At 40.0% G+C, this 25,671-nt stretch overlaps 1 gene segment (V, D, J or C); it reads left to right on the top strand.

Annotated features, from left to right (window-relative positions):
• The first annotated feature begins 262 nt into the window (after positions 1–262).
• LOC121438423 overlaps positions 263–25,671 on the top strand; it is a 359,365-nt gene continuing 333,956 nt past the window's right edge. Inside the window, 2 exon segments of the C gene segment in view lie at positions 263–308; positions 410–700. Coding sequence covers positions 263–308; positions 410–700 — 337 coding nt within the window.

Here is a 25,671-nt window from a genome sequence, read left to right as displayed (position 1 = left end):
GGAAAATGTGAATCCAAAGCAATTCTATGTCAATTTCTATAATTGTCATAGTTGTTTTTGATGCCTTATATCTGTTATGAGCACTGCCTTCCCTCAAGGTTTGAACTCCAGAGCCTGTTAGAGCCGGAAAATATGCAAATAAGGCTTCTCGGTGCCAATGAGAACCAGCACTGCCCTGAGCCTGCAGCTCAGACAGAGGAGCCCAAACCTGGATTTCCTGGTCCTCCAATTAGTGATCACCACTGATCAGAGACCACTCACCATGGACTTAGAGCTCAGTTTGCTTTTCCTTGTCATTGTTTTAAAAGGTATTTTATGGAGATCAGATGCAGTATGCATTTGTGTACATGAGGAAGAAGCAAATTGGATTCTGTGAGAGTTTTCTAATCAGGAATCTCTGTGTTTGCAGGTGTCCAGTGTGAGGTTCAGCTTGTGCATTCGGGAAGAGGCTTGGAGCAACCTGGAAAGTCCCTGAAACTCTCCAGTGTAGCCTCTGGATTCACCTTCAGTAATCTGCCAGGCTCCAAAAAAGGGCCTGGAGTGGATCACATCTATTTATAATAGTAATAACATCAACTACGCCGACAATGTGAAGGGCCGATTCACCATTTCCAGAGACAATGCCAAGAACACCCTATACCTGGAAATGGGCAGTCTGAAGTCTGAGGACACAGCCACATATTACTGTGCAGGATACACTGTGAGTGAACACTACTGTGAGCTCAGACACAAACCTCCATGCAAGGTACTCAGCAGGCGGCGCTGAGAGCACACAGAGCTCTGGGCCATGGAGGAGCCTGTTCAAAGAGGCATAAAGGGATGGACTCCTCTGTGTCTGGGCTGCATCGCCATATCACATTCTAAGATTCTCTCTACAGTAATCTGTGAAATGTTCACAGTTTTATTCAAATATCTATTTTCCGTTGTGACATGCTTTTCTGTTTATTATACTGTTTCTGCCCTCTGCCTCTACCCCTCTCTCTCTTCTGCTCTCCCTCCCTTCCTGCCTCCTCTCTCCTCTCTCTCTCTCTCTCTCTCTCTCTCTTTCTCTTCGTGCGTGTGTGTGTGTGTGTGTGTGTCTGTACATGATGACATATGATGTATTCCTCTATTAATCTGCAATATATTTTTGACATAAGTTCTAGAACTGGTCCTGAAATTGGCCAACTAGCTAGACTGGTTGGCCAATGTTGCCCAGTGATACTGATGTCTACACATTAGCCCAGCCCATTTAGGACAGCTTCTTGGCTGCCAAAACATTCTTTTTGTAGTCATCGAGATCAAAGCTCAGAGGTAGATCCTATTCAATGTTTTCTCTTTGGCAAGAAATTGAACTACAAAAGTATTTTCATGGCCCTGTTACCTTGTAAATTCAGAATGCCTTCTGATCAGAACAAAATGCAGATCATCAAGCAGGGCAGAAATGATTTTGTATAGTGACCAGCATCAGTTTCTGAAGAAGCACAATAACCTGGAAACTGTTAAACCTAGACTCAGAGCAGCTCAAAAGCATCTGTGAGTCCAGAGGACCCTGTGCCCTCTGTTTGTCTCCATAATCACTACACTACCTGCACAAAAACGTATACATATACAGTTAAAAATCAATTTTTTCTTTAAAAATGTATCCAGTTTTGCGAATTATACCAATAGCCAAGTTCTTATGTAGTATGTATGAAACCTTGATTCAAATCATAATGTTTCAAAAATATAGTCCATCTTTTGAGTATTAAATATTGTGTTTGCAGCATCAACCCTCCCTGTTAAAGGTTAAAACACCATTTATCTCATGCAAGATATCAGTCTTAATATTCTTCTAACAAAAACTCATTTCCCTTGCTTGTCTGAGAACTGGGTCCATAGGATAAAACAAAGTCCTAGGAACACAGTGGTGAAAAGTGTCCTCATGAGCAGACAACTTCCTGCCCTACATCTTCTGATTGCATTCCCTCATCTTGGCAAATTCATGTAGGTAGACGACATTGCATAGGCTAACATCTAATCACCAGAGACATGGATAGTATAGCCTAAAAGATAAGTCGTCTGTAACCAATGGTGTAAGTGCCATTTGCCAAATGAAAGTATTAAAATGAGTGTGGGGGATATAGAGGAAGGGATCCATGAGCTCTATTGATATGTACATGGTTCTGTTATGACATTGGCAAATACTATGGTGGTCCCTCAAAGATTTACACATGTAAGACCATGTTACACAGCAATCTCACTGAAGGAAGCAAAGAAGAAGGAATGGGAGCGGAGGAGGAGGGAAGAAAGAAGAGACATGAGAGTGAGAGAAGACATCTCAGTCAAAATAGTGAGAGGAAAAAGTGAGATTGTAGTCTGATGAATGGATATAAGCACAGAACATTATAAACAAGCATGATATTGTCATTTTAAGTAGAATGAGTGACAGACAGAAACAGAACATTTTAAAGTAACATGAGTTGTTAATACACATCTATCTGTCTTTTCTTGTATGCCTGCCTTTGTGTAGGTTTATCTTTGTTTTGTGTCTATGTTTCTATCTGAATGCTTGTATGTTTACCCAGGAGATGACTATTTTCTCTTAATATTATATTCCACAGGTTAGCACAGCATTCTAAGACAACTGAGCCCTGATACTGAGTCATGTGTCCTGGGGGACTGAGAGTGGGGCTTGCCTTAAAGTTCTTGGCCTTCTTCCCCTGAACCAGCCTCTGCAGACATACCAGTTCCTCTTTCTGACCAAGTTCCCAGTTACTTTCTCAAAACCAGAGACTGAGAACACAGCTCAGCAGATTCTGCATTTCTCATTTCAGTGCGGAGCAGACACTGCAGTGCTCATGTGTACACTCTGCTCTTATTTTTCCGTCTTCACAGTAGATGACGATGTTATCATTTTATGTGGTCCAGATTCTGGATAGGAGCCACCAAGATGGAGGTACAGTTTCTCTCTCCCCCTCCTCCTCTCTTCCCCCTCTTCTTCTTCCTCCTTCTCCTGTTCTCCCCCTCTCCTCTCTGGTTGGTTTATTATGGTTTTATTTGACTTCCCTACTCCTACCTTCTTAAGATTTATGCTCAGAACATTGATCCTTTACATATTCTTTTTCTACTGTATGTTACAATTACAATTGGTCTTAAGTGATATACATATAGGAGAGAAACTTGGGGTAGCTGGTGTTTATTTTAGAATTGGATGAATGAACACTGTCATCTAAACATTATTTGCTGTAGATAAAAGTGATTTTAAAAAAAATGTATACCTTTGTGGTAAGGTGTTTGTCTACCATGTGCAAGGGATTAAGGTCAAAAACCAAGTCCAGCTAAAAAATTATCAGAATTGTAGACAGAAAAATGTAATTCCTCACATTACTAAACCTATAGGAGGCGATCTCATGACTGCAGAGGAGATGGCAGTCACTAGAGTAGAAAGGGCTGATGGAACGGGGAGGCAGGCACATTATTTCATAGCCATTCCCTTAGGACTGGATATTATCACTATACACTGTACACATTAATAAGAATATTGAATCTATAAAAGAAATAAATATATAATGATTTTAAAGGAGAGATATTTTTGTAATTATGTATTTTAAACCACTTATTGTCTAAATAAAATTCAGTGCCATGAGGTCAATCCATTCAGTGTCCCAGATTCCTAAATGATTATTATAGCCGGGCGATGGTGGCACAAGCCTTTAATCCCAGCACTCAGGAGGCAGAGGCAGGCGGATATCTGTGAGTTCGAGGCCAGCATGGTCTACAGAGGTAGTTCCAGGACAGGCTCCAAAGCCGCAGAGAAACCCTGTCTTGAAAAACCAAAAAAAAAAAAATGATTATTATATTGGTGAGGATGGAAGGTCTCTTGTTCATAATACCTCATAAAAAGCAAATTTATAAAGTGTCATCCCTTGACAGGTGTTTCTGGGTTGTATAAGAAAGCATGCTGAATCATCATGGACAGCAATCTAGTAATCAGAGTTTTTGAGTGATCTTTGATTCAGTTCCAACTTTCAGGTTCCTGCATTGATTACATGACTTCATTTTTCTCTATAATGATCTATGAGAGCTAAGATGACACAATGCCTTTCCTTCTCCTGTTGCTTTGGGGCATGGTGTTTATTAAATCAAAAGATTATAGTCTAGGTAATTTAAAATTATTTTGATGAAAGGAGAGATACGGCAGAGGTGATGATCTGAACAACTTCAAACACAGTCAAACATATAATCACATGTATAAATACAGTCACATATCACTAAACACCACACACACCTTATCACAGACACACACACACACACACACAAACACACACACACACACACACACATAATCACGTGCCCATACAAAAAAGATACATTCACAGGTAGAAGAGATGACTTTCTTTCTTCATTTCTTTTGACTGGGTCATTTTGGTTGGCCTGGACTCACTGTATAGACCAAGCTGATATTGAGCAATACGATATTTTCCACCCACTGCCATCCATTTAACAGGAATAAATGTATGCATCATCATTCCTGACCATCACAGGAAGAGTCTTAAAAAATAATTATTTAATTTTTTTGAAAATGTTTTTCACACAATATGTTCTGATTATTATTTTCTTCCTTCATTCTTTTCTCGGGTCCTTTCTCTGTCCCATACTGCCCAGTTGTATAACTGGAAGAATTTTAAGGACAATACAACTCTGAGATACTGTATTACACCTGTCAGAATGGTTAAGATAAAAACACCAATGAGAGCTTATGCTGGAGAGGATGTGGAGTAAGGGGAATCCATTGTTGTTGGGAATGCAAATGTTTACAACCACTTTGGAAATCAGTATGGCATTTTCTCAGAAAATTGGGAATTAACCTACCTCAGGATCCAGCGATATCACTCTTAGGCATATACCTCAAAGATGCTCAATCATACTACCAAGGCATCTGTTCAGCTATGTTCACAGCAGCATTATTTGTAGTAGCCAGAACCTGGAAACAACTTAGATGTGACCGTCAAATAAAGAATGGATGAAGAAATTGTGGAATATTTGCACATTAGAGTACTACTCAGCAGTAAAAAAAATGACATCTTAAATTTGGCATGAAATTGGATGAAATTAGAAAACAATATCCTGAGTGAGGTAACCCAGACCCCAAAGATAAATATAGAATGCATTCACTCATAAGTGGTACTAGCTATAAACAAAGGATATTGAGCCTATAGTTCATGATCCTAGAGAATCTAAGTAATAAGGTGAACCCTAAGAAAAACATATATAAATCCACCTGGAAAGTGAAAACAGACAAGGTCACCTGGCATAATTTGGAATTTAGGGGTGGGAGATGAAGGGAAAATGGAAGGGGAAGAGGAAGGGAAGGTTGGAATGAGGACAACTTGATGGAATGGGATAGTCAAGAATGAAGAAGGACAGAGATGAGAGCACGGAAAGAGATATCTTGACTGAGGGAGCCATTATATGGTTTCCAAGAAACCTGGCTCTAGAGAATTTCCCAGAAATCCACAAGAATGACCCTATGACCCTAAGCAATAGAGGAGAAGGGGCTTGATCTTTACTTGTCTTGTAATCAGACTGATTGTTATCTTAAATATCACCATATAACCTTCATCCAGCATCTGATGGAAACAGATGAAGAGACATGCATCAGAGCATTGGACTGAGCTCCAGTGAAGTAGAAGAGTGGGAGGAATTAGAATATGAGCAAATGTTCAAGACCATGGTGGGTATATCCACTGAAACAGTCTACCTGAGCTAACGGGAACTCCGCAACTCCAGGTGGAATGGAAAGGAACAAACATAGGACCAAACTAGTTTCTCTGAATGTGGTTGACAATTGCAAGGCTACGGCAGACTTGAGAAGCCACTGGCACTGGCATGAGGATTTCTCCCTACTGCATGTACTGGGCTTTTGGGAATATATTCTCTTTGGATATTACCTTGCATAATATACATATACATACATACATACATACACACACACACACACACACACACACACACACATATATATATATATATATATATATATATATATATTAGGGAGGGCCTCAGACCTTCTTGAAAACAATGTGCCTTCCCTCTCTGAGTATTGGATTGTTGTTGGGTGGGAGTGTATGTGGAGGGAATGGGAAGAGTGGAGGGAGTGGGAACTTGAATTGGTATGTATAATGAAAAAGAATGTTTGAATTTTAAAATACTAAAACAATTTTTAAAATGCAATTGATGCTGAAAAGTTTTTATATTGGTAGTGTTAAATGGTTTCATGAGAACTTGATACAAGTTAAACTCATCTGAGAAGAAGGAACCTCATCTAAAGAAAGTATTTATGTTTGCAGAAAGGCATGAAGGGAATTTTTATAATTACTGAGTGATGTGAGGACCAAGAACATTGTACATGGAACTACCTCTGTGGTGGTGCTCCTGAATTCTGTAAGCAAGCAAATTGAGCAAGCCAGTAAGTAGCATTTCTCTCTGACCTCTGCATCATCTCCTGCATCCGAAATCCTTCCCTAATTGAATTGTTGTCATGCTTTGCTCTGATGATGAACTGTTATGTTGTGTATACATTGAAAATCTCTTCACTCCACAATTTGATTTGGTCATGGTGTTTCATCACAACAATAGAAACACTAAGACCTTAGTCAAAAAAATCTGTCCTCTGTAAATTGCCATCAAGAAATGGAGAAATGTGCTCTCAGTTCCACCACATTTTCTGTTTGTGCACATGGACTTAACATGAGGAGAGTGTCTGAGCAGTGATTTATGAAAAAAATAGTGCATATAGCTGAGTGGGGAAGAATGTTAGAGTCTCCAGATCCTGAAGGTGGAGGTCATCCCTGTCAATACTATCATGTGTTTATGGAGGATGTGTCAGGGAAGACTGAGATGTGTCTCCTAATTTGCTATAAAGGAACTCAGAGCCTTGAAATAATAGTAGTTCAGGGCAATCATGAAATACGGGGATAACTTCCTAAGGTGCAATAACACTATGGTAGGAATCATTATAGTGTGCAAATGTAGAAGCAATTCATCATCTCCAACAGTTACAGCAGATGGTACAGTATTTAATATGATTGCTTAACTGGACTAGGAACCTCTTGCACCCTTCCCTGTACTTCAGCTTTTTAGCTATCTTCTCTTGTATCACATCTTGTATCATATTGTCCATTTATAATCTATTCTTCTACAAAACCTATTTATACATTAATTATCCATTTGTATATCAATCATACCTAGACATATGCTCTATCTATACCATTCATAGATAATTATTGATATGCATTGATCACCCCATGTCTATCATAAATCTATCATCTGTGTTTGTATTATATAGCAGTCCTGTGTCCATATTAATTGATATACTAAGATGTGATCACTGCAAAAATTACTATATAGACACTGATGTGTTTATATGTTTATGGCAAAAGAATATCATCAAAATTTTGTCATTACCAATGCCCAAACTTTATCTATCACCTACAATACCTCCTCCTATGCATGTTTTCTTCCTTATATAAAAATATAAACTACAGTCCTTGGAGCATTTCTAGCATATTTTATGGAATAACTACTACTAAGAATGTACAGTGACACTTCATGATTTTCCCTACTGCATGACTGAGTATTTGACCCATTTAATCAATACCTGCTACTGTTTGTTTATTTGCATCAATTCCACTGCATATACCACTGTATCATTTTCTGTTCATGTTAACTGTATACGTATGTGATATCTTAAGTCACTCTTGCTCTGGGCACTGCTTATTCAATATAAGGCCTCTGCTATATTGAAATTCTTAGTATATATTTCCTTCTAAAGAGTTGAATGATGTCCATTATTTACATATTTTATGCATATATACATGCATATCAATAGCTATTTAATTCTATTACTCTGGACTAAATCTAGGTCATTTTTATATGCTGTCTATTGTAAGTATATCTGCAATGAACAGCTGATTGCAGTCACTTGAAACACCATCTGACTTCATTACTTTGAAAACAGTTTAAGAATGCAACTGAAGATAAAATGATAATTGCATACTGATAATATTAGGTAGAATGACAACTCAGGCCACATTCCATCATAACCACTTACTTACTGAATGATTGATTTAATTTCATTTATGACATATTTGCTAGAAGCACAGAAGTTATTTTTGTTACAATATGTGAGTCCTTGTGAGTGCTTATGTCAGGAGACTGATTATCCAGAAAGAAGATGTTGGAGTGAGTGCTGCCATGCTCTGTCTGTTCTGTCTGCTGAACATTCACATGCTGAAAAGTAACCTCCAGAGACATTGTAATGTTGGTTGAGCTGTGATCAGTGTCCTTGTGTAAGGCTGCATAGATATTTTGTGACACATATCACATAACAACACAAGAGATTCCTAATGAATAACAAATTTCTGTGATTACTGGATTTTCAGAAAACTCTTCCCTAGATTTTCTAGCATTATGTTATAGGAAATAAATGTTGTTTATAAAGCATATATTTATAGTATTTCTTTGTGTTATCTCAATCAGACTAGAAAAAAATTCCTGACATTGACATTAGTCTCTTGAACCAAACTGATGTGAACACTTTTGCTGTGTAGCAAAGGACCGGGGTTGGCATGGATTGATTTAGATTTATTGATATACTTTAAAGAGATGTGTAGAAATGATGAAATGATGTCATGTGGAAACTCTTAGACAAGGCTGGAAATCATAGGCACACTTAAATTCCAACCTTTCCTTTCTACTCTCACCCAATCAAGTCAAGATTAGTTGCCTAGGATGTCCCTCCTAACTCATTGAAAGATAGTGGAATACCTCATCTTGTCTGAAGAGCATGAGCAAAAAATCTATATAAGTGTTTTGTCAATACCTGAATAATTAGGTAAGGTGCCAGACAGATTTGAGAAGGTAAATATGTAAATACACCAAGATCAATAGGAAGGGGATACTGATCTCCTAATATTGAAAGTCGGGACAAATATATTGTCCTACTTTGTTATCTATTGTGGTCAACACCAAAAACAAAAGCAAAGTGAGCAGAAAATGATTCATTTCTTCTTAAAACTTACAGACCATCATGCAGACAAATCAGGATATGAATACAAGAAAGAATCAGGAATCAGAAAGCATGAAGAAACTCAGTTTTCCAGCTTGTTCTCCATGGTTATGTAGCCTGCTTTACTATACAACTAAGGAGCCTGTCCATGGGTGGCAACTTCCACAAGTACCTGAGACCTGCAATTAAGTCAGTAATTAAGAAAATGACCTTTCATTCTTGCCATTAGACCAAACTGTTAAATGTATGTTTCTCAAACTGAAGTTTGTGGTTCCCTAGTGACCATATTTTACACTATGTTGATAAATTTCTAACCACAAAATAAATATATAATCTGTGACTCTCATTAAACCATGACCCATTTTATTAGTTTCCATGTTTGCACTAAACATAATTAAATAAATGCAAAAGTAGCTACTAGATAGATTTATATCATCTTGTCACAAAGGTGAGTTTTCAGAGAGGAAGAGTACTCTATTGAAAACATGTCTCCATATGGTGGAATGGGAGCTCTAGACAAGAGTGTAGGACACTTTCTTAAGGAGTGATTTATAAGGGATATCATAGATCATTGTGGTGGAGGCACCTTTGGTTGGTGTCCTGTGTCATACAAAGCAGACTGAGGAAGAGATGGAAAGTAAGATAGTAAAGAAAACTCATCCATGGCATCAAATCAGTCCGGCCTCCAGGTCCCTGCCTGATTGATTACCTGCCCTGACATTTTTGATGATGAACAATGATATGAAAGTGTAAGTCAGATTAACCCTTTTCTTCCTAACTAGATTTGGTCATGATGTATCATCACAAAAAAAATCTCCTAAGATTAACATACAAACATTTAAGAATATAAACCCACCTCAAACATTGAAAATAATTGTCAATGATTTGTGGCATTGCAATCCTTCCACTTGCAAATGTCTTTCTTAGTGACATCCTTCAAGACAGCATCCTGGAACAGAGAAAACCAAGGAACAGTTTATAAAGAATTTCAGTACAAACTATCTCAGGGGAAATCAAAGAATAAAAGATACTTGAGTAAGTGGTCCATTGAAAACTACCTAAATATAGTGACAGAAATGTGCACTTATTTCTGTTTTCCTTTTTATCAAAGCTTTATACAACAATAAAAATATTAAACAATAATAAGATGAGATATACTGAAAATAACATCTGAAAAATATTTTTTCTTTTTTTTAAATTTTGCAATGGAATTAAAATCCAAATTTTATTAATCTATTCCCCATTTGTTTAACCCTGAGCATATTATTATTATATTTTTATTATTATTATTATATTATTACTATTGTTACAAATTTTCACCTCCTCCCCACCTCCCATTTCCCCCCCTCCCACCACTCCCCTCCTGCTCCCTCTCCAGTCCAAAGAGCAGTCAGGTTTCCATGCCCTGTGGGAAGTCCAAGGCCCTCCCCCTTCCATCCAGGTCTAGGAAGGTGAAGATCAAAACAGACTAGGTTCCCACAGAGCCAGGACATGGAGCAGAATCAAAACCCAGTGCCATTGTACTTGGCTTCTCAGTCAGCCCTCCATGTCAACCACGTTCAGAGAGTCCAATTTGATCACACACTTCATCAGTCCAAATCCAGCTGGCCTTGGTGAGTTTCCATTAGATGGGCCCCACCGTCACAGTGGGTGGGCACATCCCTCGTGGCCATGACTTCCTTGTTCATGTTAACTCTCCTTCTGCTCCTCATTTGGACCTTGGGAGCTCTGTCCAGTGCTCCAATGTGGGTCTCTGTCTCTATCTCCATCCATTGCCAGATGAAGGTTCTGTGATGATATGCAAGATATTCATCAGAGTGGCTATAGTATAGGGCCAGTTCAGGAATCCTCTCCTCAGCTGCTCAAGGAACAAGCTGGGGACATCTTCTTGGACACCTGGGAACCCATCTGAAGTCCAGTCTCTTGCCAACCCTCAAATGGCTCCCTTAAATAAGAAATATACTTCGCTGCTCCCATATCTATTCCTCCTCCATCCCAACCGTCCCATTCCCCCAATCCCTCCCCATCCACGCCTTCTCACTTCTCTCTACCCATATCCCCTTATCCCCGTCCCACCCCACCCCCAAGCTCACAATTTTTGCCTGGAAATCTTGTATACCTCCAATATCCAGGAGGATAACTACATGTTTTGTTTTTGTTTTTCCGGGATCACCTTCTGATTTAGCTTCTCTAGGACCATGAATTATAGGCTCAATGTCCTTTATTTATGTCTAGAATACACTTATGAGTGAGTACATACCATATTGATCTTTTTGGGTCTGGGTTACCTCACTCAGGATAGTGTTCTCTATTTCCATCCATTAGGATGCAAAATTCAAGATGTCATTATTTTTTACCGCTGAGTAGTACACTAATGCGTATATATTCCACACTTTCTTTAACCATTCGTCCATTGAGGGGCATCTAGATTGTTTCCAGGTTCTGGCTATTACAAACAATGCTGCTATGAACATAGTTGAGCATATACTTTTGTTGTATGATAGGGTAACTCTTGGGTATATTCCCAAGAGTGGTATTGCTGGGTCCAGGGGTAGGTTGATCCCAAATTTCCTGAGAAACTGCCACGCTGCTTTCCAAAGTGGTTGCACAAGTTTGCATTCCCACCAGCAATGGATGAGTGTACCCCTTATGCAACAACCTCTCCAGCAAAGGCTATCACTGGTGTTTTTGATTTTAGGCATTCTGACAGGTGTACGATTATATCTCAAAGTTGTTTTGATTTGCATTTCTCTGATCGCTATGGAGGTTAAGCATGACCTTAAGTGTCTTTTGGTCATTTGAACTTCTTCAGTTGAGAATTCTCTGTTCAGTTCACTACCCCATTTTAATTGGGTTAATTAGCATTTAAAAGCCTAGTTTCTTGAGTTCTCTATATATTTTGGAGATCAGACCTTTGTCTGGTGTGGGGTTGGTGAAGATCTTCTCCCAATCAGTAGGTTGCCTTTTTGTCTTAATGACAGTGTCCTTTGCTTTACAGAAGCTTCTCAGTTTTAGGAGGTCCCATTTATTCAGTGTTTCCCTTATTGTTTGTGCTACAGCGGTTATATGTAGGAAGTAGTCTCCTGTGTCCATATGTTGTAGACTATTTTCCAATTTTTTTCTATCAGGTTCAGTGTGTTCAGATTGATATTGAGATCTTTAATTCATTTGGACTTGAGTTTTGTACACGGTGATAGATATGGATCTATTTTCATTCTTCTACAGGTTGATAACCAATTCTGCCCGCACCATTTGTTGAAGATGCTTTCTTTCTTCCATTAATACTTTTAGCTCCTTTATCAAAAATCAGGTTTTCATAGGTTTGTGGGTTAATATCCAGGTCTTCTATTCAACTCCACTGGTCGACTTCTCTGTTTTTATGCCAGTACCAAGCTGTTTTCATTACTGTAGCTCTATAATAGAGTGTGAAGTCAGGGACGGTAATGACTCCAGAAGTTCCTTTATTGCATAAGATTGCTTTGGCTATTCTGCTTTTTTGCTTTGTTTTGTTTTTCCAAATAAAGTTGGTTATTGTTCTCTCAAGGTCTGTGAAGAATTTTGTTGGGATTGTAATGGGGATTGCATTGAATTTATAAATTACCTTTGGTAGAATTGCCATTTGTACTATGTTGATCCTACCCATCCAAGAGCATGGGAGGTTTTCTATTTTCTGGTGTCCTCTTCAATTTCTTTCTTCAATGCCTTAAAGTTCTTGTCAAATGGATCTTTCACTTCCTTGGTTAGAGTTACCCCCAAGATACTTTTTGCTATTTGTGGCTATCGTAAAAGGTGAAGTTTCTCTGAATTCCCTCTCTGCTTTTTGTAGGGATAAGTCCCACCCCTTAGGGGGCATGTTTGCCTCAGGCTAATGTTTACCTATAAATCTGACCAGCGTGCTCCCAGCAGTCACTTCTACTTTCCTGGTCTCCATGGGAACGGTGGTTCTGTAAGTCTATTTCTCCATTAAAGCTGTATATATTTTTGATGGAGGAAGGTAATTGATTAAGTAATAAAGAAACCGCTTGGCCTCATTGGTTAGAACAAAGATGGGTCGAGTAAACAGAACAGAAAGCTGGGAGAAAGAGGAAGTGAGCTCAGAGACGCCATGACCCCCTCTCAAGGGCAGATGCTATAGCTCTGCTCTCTGACGAAGATGCACGAGAGAAAGCTTGCCGCCAGGATGGACATAGGCTAGAATCTTCCCAGTAAGTGCACCTTGGGGTGCTACACAGAATATTAGAAATGGGCTAGTCCAGCTGCGAGAGTTAGCCAAGAAGAGGCTATATATTATGGGCCAAGCAGTGTTTAAAAGAATACAGTTTGTGTGTTGTTATTTCGGGTAAAGCTAGTCGGCGCCTGGGTGCTGGGGACACAGCCCCGCTGCTCCTAATACTACATATTTTTTTAACATTTTTTTATTGAGAAAAGAAAAAAAAACAAATTTCATCCTCCTCCCAGCCTCCCATATCCCTCACCCTCCTCCCACCCTTCTCCCCCTCCCCCAAATCCTCTCCCCCTCCCTCTCCAGGGCAAAGAGCAGTCAGATTTCCCTGCCCTGTGGTAAGTCCTAGGTCCTCCCCCCTCCGTGCATTTCTAGGAAGGTGAACATCCAAACTGGCTAGGCTCCCACAAAGCCAGCACATTACGTAGGTTCAAAACCCCGTGCCATTGTCCTTGGGTTCTCATCAGCCCTCATTGTTCGTCATGCTCAGAGAGTACAGTTTTATCCCATGCTTTTTCAGTCACAGTTCAGCTGGCCTTGGTGAGCTCCCAATAGATCAGCTCCACTGTCTCAGTGGGTGGGTGCTCCCCTCGTGGTCCCAACTTCTTTGCTCATGTTCTCCCTCCTTCTGCTCCTCATCGGGACCTTGGGAGCTCAGTCCAGTGCTTCAGTGTGGGTCTCTGTCTCTGTCTCCATCCATCACCAGATGAAGGTTCTATGATGATATGCAAGATATTCGTCAGTATTGCTCTAGGATAGGGTCATTTCAGGTTCCCCATCCTCAGCTGCCCAAGGAACTAACTGGGGACCTCGGCTTGGGTATCTGGGAGCCACTCTAGGTTCAAGTCTCTTGTCAACGCTAATGTGGCTCCCTTAACTAAGAACCTTGCTTCCGTTCTCCCCCATCCAACCTTCCTTCATCCCAATCCTCCCCCTTCCCCAAGATCCCCCCATTCTCCCCCTCTCCCCCCTCTCTCCCCATCTCCCCTTACCCGCATCCTACCCCACCCCCAAGATCTCAATTTTCTCCCCGGCAATTTTGTCTACTTCCCATAGCCAAGAGGAAAACTATATGCTTTTCCTTTGGTTCGCCTTCTTACTTAACTTCTTTGGGATCACCAAGTGTAGACTCCATGACCCTTGTTTATGGCTAGAAACCAATTATGAGTGAGTACATCCCATGTTCATCTTTTTGGCTCTGGGATACCTCACTCAGGATAGTGTTTTCTATTTCCATTCATTTGCATGCAAAATTTGAGAAGTCATTGTTTTTTACCACAGCATAGTACTCTAATGTGTAGATATTCCACACTTTCTTCATCCATTCTTCCATTGAAGGGCATCTAGGTTGTTTCCAGGTTCTGGCTATTACAAATAATACTGCTATGAACATAGTTGAACAAATGCTCTTGTCATGTGATAGGGCATCTCTTGGGTATATTCCCAGGAGTGGTATTGCTGGGTCCAGGGGTAAGTTGATCCCGAATTTCCTGAGAAACTGAAACACCGATTTCCAAAGTGGTTGCACAAGATTGCATTCCCACCAGCAATGGATGAGTGTTCCCCTTCCTCCACAGCCTCTCCAGCAAAGGCTATCATTGGAGTTTTTTATTTTAGCCATTCTGACAGGTGTATGATGATATCTCAAAGTTGTTTTGATTTGCATTTCCCTGATTGCTAAGGAGGTTGAGCATGACCTTAAGTGTCTTTTGGCCATTTGAACTTCCTCTGCTGAGAATTCTCTGTTCAGTTCAGTGCCCCATTTTTTAATTGGGTTAATTAGCATTTTAAAGTCTAGTTTCCTGAGTTCTCTATATATTTTGGAGATCAGACCTTTGTCTGTTGCGGGGTGGGTGAAGATCTTCTCCCAGTCAGTAGGTTGCCTATTTGTCTTGGTGACAGTGTCCTTTGCTTTGCAGAAGCTCCTCAGTTTTAGTAGGTCCCATTTATTCAATGTTGCCCTTAAAGTCTGTGCTGTTGGGGTTACACATAGGAAGCGATCTCCTGTGCCCATCTCCTGTGGGGTACTTCCCACTTTCTCTTCTATCAGGTTCACTGTGTTCTGACTGATAGTGAGGTCTTTAATCCATTTGGACTTGAGTTTTGTGCATGGTGATAGATATGGGTCTATTTTCATTCTTCTACGGGTTGACATCCAGTTATGCCAGCACCATTTGTTAAAAATGCTTTCTTTCTTCCATTGTATACTTTTGGCTCCTTTATCAAAAATGAGGTGTTCATAGGTTTGTGGGTTAAAATTCGGGTCTTCTATACGATTCCATTGGTCAACTTCTCTGTTTTTATGCCAGTACCACACTGTTTTCATCACTGTAGCTCTGTAATAGAGTTTGCAGTCAGGGATGGTAATGCCTCCAGACAATCTTTATTGTATAGGATTGTTTTGGCTATCCTGGGTTTTTTGTTTTTCCATATAAAGTTGATTATTGTCCTCTCAAGATCTGTGAAGAATTTTGATGGGACCCTGATGGGGATTGCATTGAATCTATAAATTGCCTTTGGTAGAATTGCCATTTTTACTATGTTGATCCTCCCAATCGAAGAGCAAGGAAGGTCCTTCCATTTTCTGGTATACTCCTCAATTTCTTTCTTCAATGCCTTAAAGTTCTTGTCAAATAGATCTTTCACTTCCTTGGTTAGAGTTACCCCAAGATATTTTATGCTGTTTGTGGCTATTGTGAAAGGTGAAGCTTCTCTGATTTCCCTCTCTGCTTCCATATCCTTTGTATATAAGAGGGCGACTGATTTTTTGGAGTTTATCTTGTATCCTGACACATTACTAAAGGTGTTTATCGGCTGTAAAAGTTCTTTGGTGGAGTTTTGGGGGTCGCTTATGTACACTATCATATCATCTGCAAATAACGAAAGTTCAACTTCTTCCTTTCCAATTCTAATCCCTTTGATCCCCTTATGTTGTCTTATTGCTATTGCTAGAACTTCAAGTACTATATTGAAGAGGTATGGCGAGAGTGGACAGCCTTGTCGTGTTCCTGAGTTTAGTGGGATGGCTTTAAGTTTCTCTCCATTTAATTTAATGTTAGCTGTCGGCTTGCTGTATATAGCTTTTATTATATTTAGGTATGACCCTTGTATCCCTAATCTCTCCAATACTTTTATCATAAAGGGGTGATGAATTTTGTCGAATGCTTTATCAGCATCTAATGAAATGATCATATGGTTTTTTTCTTTCAGTTTATTTATATGCTCGATTACATTGATAGATTTTTGTATGTTGAACCAGCCCTGAATCCCTGGAATGAAGCCTACTTGATCATAAAGGATAATTTTCCTAATGTGTTCTTGGAGTCGGTTTGCCAGTATTTTGTTGAGGATTTTTGCATCGATGTTCATGAGTGAGATTGGTCTATAATTTTCTTTCTTGGTTGAGTCTTTGTGCGGTTTTGGTATCAGAGTAACTGTAGCTTCATAAAAGGAATTTGGCAATGACTCTTCTGTTTCTATATTGTGAAATACATTAAGGAGTATAGGTATTAGGTCTTCTTGGAAGTTCTGGTAGAATTCCGCATTGAAACCATCTGGTCCTGGGCTTTTTTTGGTAGGGAGGTTTTGATATCCTCTTCTAATTCTTCGCGGCTAACAGGTCTATTTAGATTGTTCACCTGGTCCTGGTTTAACTTTGGTATATGGTATTTATCTAAAAAAGTGTCCATTTCCTTTACATTTTCCAGTTTTGTGGCATATAGGCTTTTGTAGTAAGATCTAATGATTCTCTGAATTTCCTCTGTGTCTGTGGTTGTGTCCCCCTTTTCATTTCTGATCTTATTAATTTGCAGATTCTCTCTCTGCCGTTTGATTAGTTTGGATAGGGGTTTGTCAATCTTGTTGATTTTCTCCAGAAACCAGCTTTTTGTTTAATTGATTCTTTGGATTGTTTTCTGTGTTTCTATTTTGTTGATTTCAGCCCTCAGTTTGATTATTTCCAGTCTTCTACTCTTCCTAGGTGAGTCTGCTTCTTTTTTTTCTAGAGCTTTCAGTTGGGCTGTTAAGTCTCCAATGTGAGATTTCTCTGTTTTCTTTAAGTGGGCACTTAGTGCTATGAACTTTCCTCTTAGGACTGCTTTCATAGTGTACCATAATTTTAAGTATGTTGTTTCTTTATTTTCATTGAATTCCAGGAAGACTTTAATTTCTTTCTTAATTTCTTCCTTAATCCAGGTATGGTTCAGTAGTTGACTGTTCAGTTTCCATGAGTTTGTAGGCTTTTTGGGGGTAGCATTGTTGTTGAATTCTAACTTTAATCCATGGTGATCTGATAAGACACAGGTGGTTACTAATATTTTTTTGTAACTGTGGATATTTGCTTTGTTACCGACTATGTGGTCGATTTTTGAGAAGGTTCCATGAGCTGCAGAGAAGAAGGTATATTCTTTCCTATTTGGGTGGAATGTTCTATAGATGTCTGTTAAGTCCATTTGATTCATTACCTCCATTAATTCTCTTATTTCTCTGTTAGGTTTCTGTCTGATTGACCTGTCCATTGGTGAGAGAGGAGTGTTGAAGTCTCCTACTATTAGTGTGTGCGGTTTGATGGCTGCCTTGAGTTTTAGCAATGTTTCTTTTATGTACGTGGGTGCTTTTAAATTAGGGGCAGAGATGTTCAGAATTGAGACGTCATCCTGCTGAACTGTTCCTGTTATGAGTATAAAATGCCCCTCTCCATCTCTTCTGATTGATTTAAGTTTGAAGTCAACTTTGTTAGAGATTAGTATGGCCACACCTGCTTGTTTCTTAGGTCCATTTGCTTGATAAGCCTTTTCCCAGCCCTTTACACTGAATAGGTGCCTGTCTTTGTGGTTGAGGTGTGTTTCTTGTAAATAGCAGAATGTTGGATCCTGTTTTCGAATCCAATCTCTTAGCCTGTGCCTTTTAATAGGTGAGTTGAGTCCATTGACATTAAGTGATATTAATGACCAGTGGATGTTAACTCCGGTCATTTTTTTAGTCGTAGAGTTTGTGTGTTTCCCTTCTTTGATTTGTGTTGGTGAGGGGTCTCTAGATGTCTGAGTTATTGTGGTCATTGTTGGACTCCTTGGTTAGTGATTTTCCTTCTATTACTTTCTGTAAGGCTGGATTTGTGGCTGCGTATTGTTTAAATTTGTTTTTATCCTGGAAAATTTTATTTTCTCCATTTATAGTGAACGAAAGCTTGGCTAGGTATAATAATCTGGGCTTGCATCCATGGTCTCTTAGTTTCTGAAGTACATCTATCCAGGACCTTCTGGCTTTCATGGTTTCCATGGAGAAGTCAGGTGTAAGTCTGATAGGTTTACCTTTATAAGTAATTTGGCCTTTTTCCTTTGCAGCTCTTAATATTCTTTCCTTATTCTGTATGCTTTGTGTTTTGATAATTATATGGCGAGGGGATGTTCTTTTTTGATCCAGCCTATTCGGTGTTCTGTATGCTTCTTGAATCTTCATAGGTATATCTTTCTTTAGGTTGGGAAAGTTTTCTTCTATAATTTTATTAAATATATTTTCTGGACCATTGAGCTGCACTTCTTCTCCTTCTTCTACTCCTATTATTCTTAGGTTTGGTCTTTTTATTGTGTCCCATATTTCCTGAATATTTTGTGATGAGAGTTTGTTGGACCTGCTGTTTTCTTTGATCAGAGTGTTTATTTTCTCTATGGTATCTTCAGAATCTGAGATTCTTTCTTCTATCTCTTGTATTCTGTTGGTTATGCTTGTTTCTGTAGACTCTGTTTGTTTACTTAAATTTTCCATGTCCAGCCGGCCCTCTGTTTGTGTTTTCTTCTTTGCCTCCATTTCAGTTTTCAAGTCTTGCACCGTTTCCATTATCTGCTTGATTGTTTTTCCTTGGTTTTCTAGGGTATCATTCACTGATTTATTCAGTTCTTCAAACTTTCTGTTATATTTCTCATCCATTTCTATAAGGGCATTTTTTACATGCTGTTTAAGGGCGTCAATCACTTTCATGAAGTCAACCTTTTCTACTTCTTCTTGATTAAGGTGTTCATGTCCTCCCGTTGTGAGGTCGCTGGTTCCTGGTGGTTTCGTGTTGCTTTTCAGCTTGTTGGGCGAATTCTTGCCTTGGCGTCTACCCATCTCTTCTTCCAAATGCTCCCTTATGGATCTTCTTTACCGGATCAGGTCTCCTTGCCTACCCAATGCTGGATCTCCCCAACGTTGTCTCTCCCCAAAGCTGGGTCTCCCCAAGGCTGGGTCTCCTGGCGCCTAGAGATCAGGCCTCCGTGCTGATGGGCAGGTGGCAAACAAAGCGCCTACCCTGCTTTGTGCAGGCAGGCCAAAGAAACAAAGGAACTCCCGCCCGCTTGGGTGCCCCGAGGATTCGGACCCAGTGCCCAGACAGGCTGGGCTGGGTGATGTTATGTGCAGAAAGAGGGCGGTGGGGCAAAGTGGGGAGGGTTCTGGATGGAAGCTGGGTGGGCTAGGAAGAAAGAGGAGGTATGCAGGGAGTGGGGGCCCTGCCGAGAGCTCAAGAAGGATAGGGGGCCAAGGAACCTCTGAACTCCCCTTCCCGGGCTGGCGCCGCAGGGCCAGAAACTCACCCCAATGCTGGGTCTCCTGGCGCCTAGAGATCAGGCCTCCGTGCTGGTGGGCAGGTCGCAAACAAAGCGCCTACCCTGCTTGGCGCAGGCAGGCCATAGAAACAAAGACCTACATATTTTTACAATCTGTCTGCATTACACCATTACATTTTGGCATCCAACATCGGATATTTTGCTCCCGACTCAAGTGTGTAGCAAGCTAGCTAACACAGCACATTCCTCGGTGCCGGTTTTTAGTTCATGACTTGGGCCCCAGTGCCGAGTCTGAGATAAACTCGGCCACTCTGGCCCAATCTGCCACGCCTGCTTGCCAGAGCACTCAGAAGGCAGAGGCAGGCGGATCTCTGTGAGTTCGAGGCCAGCCAGGGGGTGGTGGCATATGCCTTTAATCCCAGCACTCGGGAGGCAGACACAGGCAGATCTCTGTGAGTTTGAGGCCGGCCAGGGGTGGTGGTGCACGCCTTAAATCCCAGCACTCAGGGGGCAGAGACAGGAAGATCTCTGTAAGTAAGTTCAAGGCCAGCCTAATCTACAAGAGCTAGTTCTAGGACAGGCTCCAAAACCACAGAGACCACCACTGGCAGGAACCAGTCATTGCAGGTAAAAAAATTTTCTTTTATAATAAAAAAAAGTCTGAACACATTACCATTCAAGAATTTAACAGTTTTTTTTTAATTGTACCATGTGGGAGATTTTACAAGAGGTGTCTATTACCCCACATCTATGGATCCTTCTGGGATTCGTAGTTTTCCTTAGCACTAAATGGTTTGATAACAGGAATATGATAAAGTCTTTACGAGACGAATCCAGGATTCTTAAGGCAGAGGTTGAACACTTAAAAACAATTCAGAATGACAACAATCTTCTCAAGAATCAGTTTGAAGTTCTCCAGGAAGAGAACAGATCTTTGTTTAACATGACTCGATCAACTGAGCAAAATTTTAAAAAGGTACAGGCTAATGTTAAGGAGAAATTCATTACTATGGAAGAGGGAACAGCTGATTTGGATCATAAGCTTCAGTCCCTTTCTGTAGGAAATGAAACATTAACTGAGAGAATCAAAACTGCTGAGTGTGACAATCGAAATTTGTCTAAAGCATATGACAGATTGGCGGAGAGATTTTCAATACAAGATGGCATGGTTTATGCCATAAAAATTATGTCCAAAGATGAGATGTTATCTCTAACAGACAAACTTCATACTTTAGAATCCTCAACGAAGGCTTTGGAACATAATTCTGGACAGGAGATTCAGACATTGCAGAAGGCAATGGTAAATAGAATTGAAAAGATTGAGGAATTTCTAAATTCTGATGAAGAAGAGCAAAGGGTAGAAAGGCAAATTTTAACTACATCTGTGGGTAAATCCCTCTGGGACAATTTCCACAAAGCTCTACCTACAGCTCTACCTGCCTTTCCAGTAATAACAACAGAGAAGGTGATTGGTTCCAGAAACCAAAGGGTCATCAAGGAAGATACATTGGAGCCTGTCCGTATGAATGATCTCAAAGAAATTAAACAGGCCATCATGACTTTTGGGATGCATGCCTCTTTTGTTAAAGAGATGCTAAAATCTTGGGCCACGACAAGCAGAGCAACCCCCTCGGACTGGCTCCAGCTGAGCTCTGCGGTCCTTGAGAGTGGACCGCAATTGAAATGGAAATGCTAATTCAGGCAAAAGGCTAGACTTTTAGAACAGCAGGAAAAGGCAAAGGGAATTGACATTTCCCTAGATAAAATTCTAGGTGAAGGGCTCTTTTCTGACCCTCAGGAACAAGCTAATTTGGATGAAAACACACTCTCCATGTGTACTACAGCAGCCTCAAGAGCTTGGGAAAGGGTACAAGACCCAGGACAGAGAATGGAATCATTTGTCAGAGTTAAACAGGGTCAGAGAGAACCCTTTAGTGACTGTTTAAAAGACTAACTAAGGCTGTACAATTAGGGATATCTGACCCAGAAGCAAGACGTATAATGATTGAGTCTTTGGCTTATGAAAATGCAAATGTGGAATGCAAAAGGATTTGGGGGCCTTTAAAGCTCAAATCAGCACCCTTGGAAGAATGGGTCTTGTATACACTGAATGTTGATACATTTGATTATGGCACTGATGCATGGGTAGAAGAAGCAATTTCCAATGGTAAAAGGAAACACCAGAATATCAAATGTTTTAAATATGGCAAAATGGGTCATTTGAAAAGGAATTGTAAAAAACAGATTTTCAGAAATAATAATAATGCATCTTCTAGAAATAACAGAAAAAGGAGGACTCAGCCTTCAGGTTTATGTAGAAGATGTGGAAAAGGCAGACATTGGATGAATGAATGCAGGTCTACAAAAGATAGACAAGGCAACCTGATACAGATGGGAAACGTGAGAGGGGGGACTCACAAGCCCCCATGGCAAACATGGTTCAGTCATTTCCAGTTTCTGCAGAGAACGTGCCTCATCAGGACAATTAGGAAGCCATATGCCTACTGTTATAAGCAATAGTGATCAGAAAGATGAGTTACATGTGTTTTGGCAAACTTCTATAAATGATCAAAGGCCTAAACTGAGAGTGTGTGTAAATGGCATTTTTATTACTGGCCTGCTGGACACAAGTGCTGATGTAAGTATCATTACCCCAGAATCTTGGCATCCATATTGGCCTCTTCAGAATGTAAATGTTCAGCTCCTGGGAATTGGAACCCTATCTCGAATAAGGCAGAGCACGAGATGGGTTGAATGTATAGGGACAGAGGGACCAATAGGAAAATTAAGGCCATATGTAGCCAATATTGCAATGAATTTATGGGGTCGTGACCTATTACAACAATGGAATACCCAAATTAACATTCCTGCTACTTCTAGAGCCTATATTTCTGAGAATAATATTAAAAGATATTAAAAACAGAGAAAACTGGCCATTCCATTCAGGCTGTACAAGAACAAGCAATTGATGTCCCTTCAGAGATACCAACAGCCTTGCCTCTAAAATGGTTGACTGAGAAACCAATATGGACAAAGAAATGGCCTTTAGCTGAGGAAAAGTTACAGGCTTTAGAACAGCTGGTACAAGAACAATAAGATGCTGGACATATAGAAGAATCTACCAGCCCTTGGAATTCTCCTGTATTTGTGGTTAAGAAAAAATCAGGTAAATGGAGAATGGTGACAGATCTCAGGGCCATCAACAAGGTTATTCAACCGATAGGCCCTCTGCAATCTGGAATTCCTTTGCCCTCTTTATTACCAAAAGGATGGCCTCTCATTGCTATTGATTTAAAGGATTGTTTTTTCACTATACCTTTACAAAAAGAAGATAGCAGCTTGGGCAGCTGAGGATTGGGAACCTGAAATGACCCTATCCTAGAGCAATACTGACGAATATCTTGCATATCATCATAGAACCTTCATCTGGTGATGGATAGAGATAGAGACAGAGACCCACACATGAGCACTGGACTGAACTCCCAAGGTCCCAATGAGGAGCAGAAGGAGGGAGAACATGAGCAAAGAAGTCGGGACAACGAGGCGTGCACCCACCCACTGAGACAGTGGAGCTGATCTACTGGGAGCTCACCAAGGCCAGCTGGACTGTGACTGAAAAAGCATGGGATAAAACCAGATTCTCTGAACATGGCGAACAATGAGGGCTGATGAGACGCCAAGGACAATGGCACGGGGTTTTGATCCTACTTAATGTGCTGGCTTTGTGGAAGCCTAGCCAGTTTGGATGTTCACCTTCCTAGATATGGACGGAGGGGGGAGGACCTAGGACTTACCACAGGGCAGGGAACCCGGACTGCTCTGTGGACTGGAGAGGGAGGAGGAGAGGAGTGGGGGGAGGGGGAGAAGGGTGGGAGGAGGGGGAGAAGGGTGCGAGGACGGGGAGGGAAATGGGAGGCTGGGAGGAGGTGGAAACTTGTTTTTTGTTTATGTTTTTTTCTTCTTTTCTTAATAAAAAAAAATTGTAAAAAAAAAAAGAAGATAGAGAAAAATTTGCCTTCACAGTGCCTACTTATAACAATTCTCAACCTTCAAAGAGGTACCACTGGGCCATCCTCCCCCAGTGAATGTTAAATAGCCCCTCCCTGTGCCAATATTTTGTGAACAAATAATAAGCAAGAAATTTCCCAAATCTATAGTATACCATTACATGGACGACATTTTGTTATCTGATTCAAACATGGATACCTTGATCAGGCTGTTTGAAGAAATAAAGATACTTTTACCTAAATGGGGATTGCAAATTGCTCCTGAAAAGATTCAGAAGGGAGATTCTGTTAATTATTTAGGTTATAAAATAGGTTTGCAAAAAATTAAGACACAAAAGGCACAAATTATGAGAGATCGCCTACGGACTCTTAATGACTTTCAAAGACTGTTAGGAGACATTTCCAGTCTACAACCAGCTACTTGGATAACACTTGATCTTATAATTCATTTGAACAAAACCTTGGATGGTGATAAAGATTTAAACAGTCCCAGAATTTTAACAGATGAAGCAGAAAAGGAACTGACAATGATTGAGGAAAAATTACAACAGGCACATGTGGACAGAGTGAATCCAGAGCTCGATTGTATTCTCGTCATATTACCATCAAAAATTTCTCCTACAGGAATTTTAATGCAGAGAGATGATATTATCTTGGAATGGATCTTTTTACCGCATAAACCAAGTAAGAAACTGAAAACTTATGTGGAAAATGTCTCTGAGTTAATTATAAAAGGCAAGCTGAGACTTCGTCAACTAGCAGGCATAGACCCAGCAGAAATTATAGTGCCTTTCACTGCTGATGAACTAAAGAAATTATGGGAAGATAATGAACCATGGCAAAGAGCTTGTGCTAATTTTTTGGGAGGCATTAATAACAACTATCCAAAAAGCAAGAGGCTTAACTTCATAAAGAGAACTTCTTGGATCCTTCCTGGAATTGTCCATGATGCTCCAATAACTGGAGAACGTACATTCTATACTGATGCCAATAAATCAGGGAAGGCAGGTTATAAATCAGAAGACTTGTGTAAAGTGGAACAAAGTCCTTATGATTCTCTCCAGAAGGCAGAATTATATGCCATTCTTATGGTGCTAAGGGATTTTAAAGAACCTATTAATATAGTTACTGGTTCACAATATGCAGAAAGAGTTATTTTACATATTGAAACTGCTGAATTTATACCTGATGATACAGAACTAACCTCATTGTTTATCCAGGTTCAAGATTTGATCAGGAACAGGCTTTGCCCTATGTACATAACACACGTCCGATGCCATACGGGTCTGCCAGGTCCTCTAGCACAAGGTAATGCAGAAATTGATCAATTATTGATTGGTAGTGTGCTACAAGCCTCTGAATTTCATAAAAAACATCATGTTGATAGCAAAGGTTTGAAGAAAGAGTTTTCTATTACATGGCAACAAACTAAGGAGATTGTAAAGAAATGCCCTACTTGCTCTTTCTGTAACCAAATGCCACTGCCTGCAGGGGTTAATCCAAAGGGCACCCAAAGGAATGAAATCTGGCAGATGGATGTGTTCCACTTTGCAGAATTTGGCAAATTAAAATATGTTCATCACACCATTGACACTTATTCAGGCTTTCAGTGGGCAACTGCTTTAAGTTCAGAAAAAGCTGATTCAGTAATCACTCATTTATTAGAAGTCATGGCTATCATGGGTATACCTACACAAATAAAGATGGATAATGGTCCTGCTTATGTTTCTAGGAAAATGAAACAGTTTTTTATTACAATATCAAGCATGTTACAGGTATACCATACACTCCTACAGGTCAAGCAGTCATAGAAAGATGAAATCAAATATAAAGGATATGTTGAACAAACAGGAAAGGGTGGAAAACACC

The sequence above is a fragment of the Microtus oregoni genome, unplaced genomic scaffold (genome assembly GCF_018167655.1).
Source record: "Microtus oregoni isolate MIOR12 unplaced genomic scaffold, Mior012 000056F_ref0000123, whole genome shotgun sequence".
NCBI lineage: Eukaryota > Metazoa > Chordata > Mammalia > Rodentia > Cricetidae > Microtus > Microtus oregoni.
This window is presented reverse-complemented; position numbering and strand designations above follow the sequence as displayed.